General features: G+C 40.1%; 1 protein-coding gene across 1 annotated transcript; it reads right to left on the bottom strand.

Annotated features, from left to right (window-relative positions):
* Nucleotides 1–163: 163 nt before the first annotated feature.
* C922_00190 (hypothetical protein) lies at nucleotides 164–1180 on the bottom strand (the record flags this gene model as incomplete). Its single annotated transcript, XM_008815807.1, has 1 exon — nucleotides 164–1180. The coding sequence occupies one exon, from the start codon at nucleotides 1178–1180 to the stop codon at nucleotides 164–166; it is 1017 nt and encodes a 338-aa protein (XP_008814029.1).
* Between the last annotated feature and the right edge of the window lie 1420 nt (nucleotides 1181–2600).

Raw genomic sequence — 2600 nt, 5'->3', positions numbered from 1 at the left:
AAAAAGGAAAAAAAAAAGGCTAACCATGTGACGAATGCATGAAAAGTGGAAATCCCCTCCCAAACGGTTACATTATATTCCTCCTCAATTATGCCATTTCTCCGCGTGGTACATATTGGCGTAAAAGCACCTTTTGGATAACCCACCTCCTGATGCTTCACAGTCACTTCTTCTTGCTCGTTCGGTACTTAATTTGCGGCACGGCGGAGAGCTTTACAACCTGAGTGCTTCCGCTAGTTGCCTTCATACAGTCAGCGACAAAGGAAGACAAGTTGGCGAAGTGCTCAAAATTGTCGTTGTAAAAATATCCATAGTAGTTATCCTTCTCCCCTTCACTCGAATTAAAAAGACAAAGCACATGGATATCCCGTTTTTTATTGTAAGAGGAAAACACCTCATCACTAAGTTTGAGCAAAAACTTCCTGTTGTCAAGAATCATAGGACTTACATCAAAATATTTATTGTTAACAAAAATGTCGTTAATATAATTATACTTTATACTCCTATCTGTGATATGAATTCCAGAAATGAACAGAATACATTTTTTATTTTTATTCAGACATTTGGTTTGAAATTGAGGAAATTTTGAAAAAAATGGCACACTGAATATTAATGCTTCTCTCACAAAGGATACGAATTTTTTTTTATTATTCATCATGTTGAGTGTAATCGGTTTTGGTTTCCTTCCGTAGCAAACAACGAAGGCCTTCGTCTTGGGATCCATAGCGAAACGCTCATAGACAGTCTGCTTGCTCGGCAGTAAACTGTTACAGTTAATAATCGCAATGTTCAGAATATCTGGAAAACTGGATCTGCTGGAATTAATCACTGAGTGAATGGTCTCCTGTTTATCATTTTTGCAGTAAACAAGGTATGGCTTGTTGCTGAAAAAGATTTCCTTCAATTTGTCCGTATCCGACACGTCAATATATTTGAAATGGTAAAAGTACGTGTGATAAAACTGTAGCAACATTTGGAAGAAGCCACTAAAAATTAAAAAAATTATAAATAGGCCGATAAAAAAGGAGTACTTATATTTGCTCTTAACTTTGTTATCTAGAATGTATTTTACATAGTTGAAGGCAACTTTGATAAAATTTTTTTTTTTTTCCTTTTCCCCATCAGGGGCGTCATTTGTGCCTTCCCCCACCCCTCCTTTCCTGCTCCGCAAAATGTTCATCTTTTTCTCAGCTGTGTGATAAGGCCACTTTTTTTTTTCTTCGTGTTGGGGTGCACTTCCTCGTAAACAGGAGTGTGTCTATCCGGGGAGGCGTCTGTTTTAAGAAGAATCTGCGTAACGAGAGCCTTCCGTTCAGTGGTGCAGAAGGGGTCTCTTGATTCATGCGGAATGACTTCGGGGAGCGCCTTCGCAGAGTGATTGTCAAAATGTATATGTCTGCCTGTGGATCTTTGCACTCGTCGCAGTGTTTTTTCCCTCAACAGGTTTCTATCTATATGTATGTTCCGATATGTTTCCCTATATGTGTCTCTATATGTGTACTCCTATTATGCACATCGGAATGTTCGCCCGGGGTGATGGTGGCCCCTCCCTCTTCGTCAAACGGGATCTCAACACCCGAATGCGACGCTGCAATTAGGACCCTCCCACAAAAATTAGACCTCTTAAGAATTGTTCCCAACTGTGTGAACGTTCTCCTTTTAGCATTTACTTTGGGTTTAGTAAGGCCCAGTGGTGTAGCTTTCTTCTGTTTCGCCCTCTACGTTTTTTCCTACTTCTTCCGTTTCTCCTTCTTCTTCTCCCCCTTCTTTCCCTTAAAAATGGCCGCTTACCCTTTATGCGAAGGCAAAACGGCTCAGTCCGCTTTTACTCTGTTGAGATTACGCCGCGACGATTTCCCATGTACATGTTTCTGCTGTTAATCTGGCAGGGCTCTGCTCCATCACCGAGGGGTTATCTTTACCCATATTTCTGTTTAACTGTCGCCCCAAGGAAAACTCCAGGAGAAGAGCGAATCTCACATTCGTGACTTCCGAGTGGAGTACTGTACTATTTGGCAGACAATAAACTTACGACCCCTAAACTTTGAAAAGGCGAAAGTTTCTTCACTGGTCCAAAAAGGACACAATTGGAAAAGAACTATTCGGTCGATACGATGAAGGGAGAAAAGGAAAAAAAAAGAAAAAAGAGAAAAACAGAACAAAACAAAACACCAAACAAAAGGAATACAGATTTGCAGGGTAAACAGAATTCTCTATCATGTACAAGTTTATGTTTGCCTTCCCCCTTTTTAGGCACAGAATATTTTAACCAAGTGTACTTTTGCTCCAAGGGTGCCTCTGCCGAGGGGAAGAAAAACATATACAAATGTATAGAATTGGGGAGGACGCAACTATATTGGCATACCACAATGTGGTGGCCCATTGATTTACACAGTTCTGTTTCGCCAATTGATGAGCTATAAAAAAAAAGAAGGTTCTAAAAATGTGCTAGCCTTTTGGGGGAAGCGTGGAAGCGTTTTTCTTTCTTTAGCCCAGTACGGTTTCACCCAACTTGGAAGGAAATGATCGCCTTCTTTTTTGGATAATAATTGATGTGATTCGGAAAAAAAAAGAAAAAAAAAAAGAAGAAGAAGAAGGAC

This window comes from Plasmodium inui (genome assembly GCF_000524495.1).
Source record: "Plasmodium inui San Antonio 1 unplaced genomic scaffold supercont1.1, whole genome shotgun sequence".
NCBI lineage: Eukaryota > Apicomplexa > Aconoidasida > Haemosporida > Plasmodiidae > Plasmodium > Plasmodium inui.
This window is presented reverse-complemented; position numbering and strand designations above follow the sequence as displayed.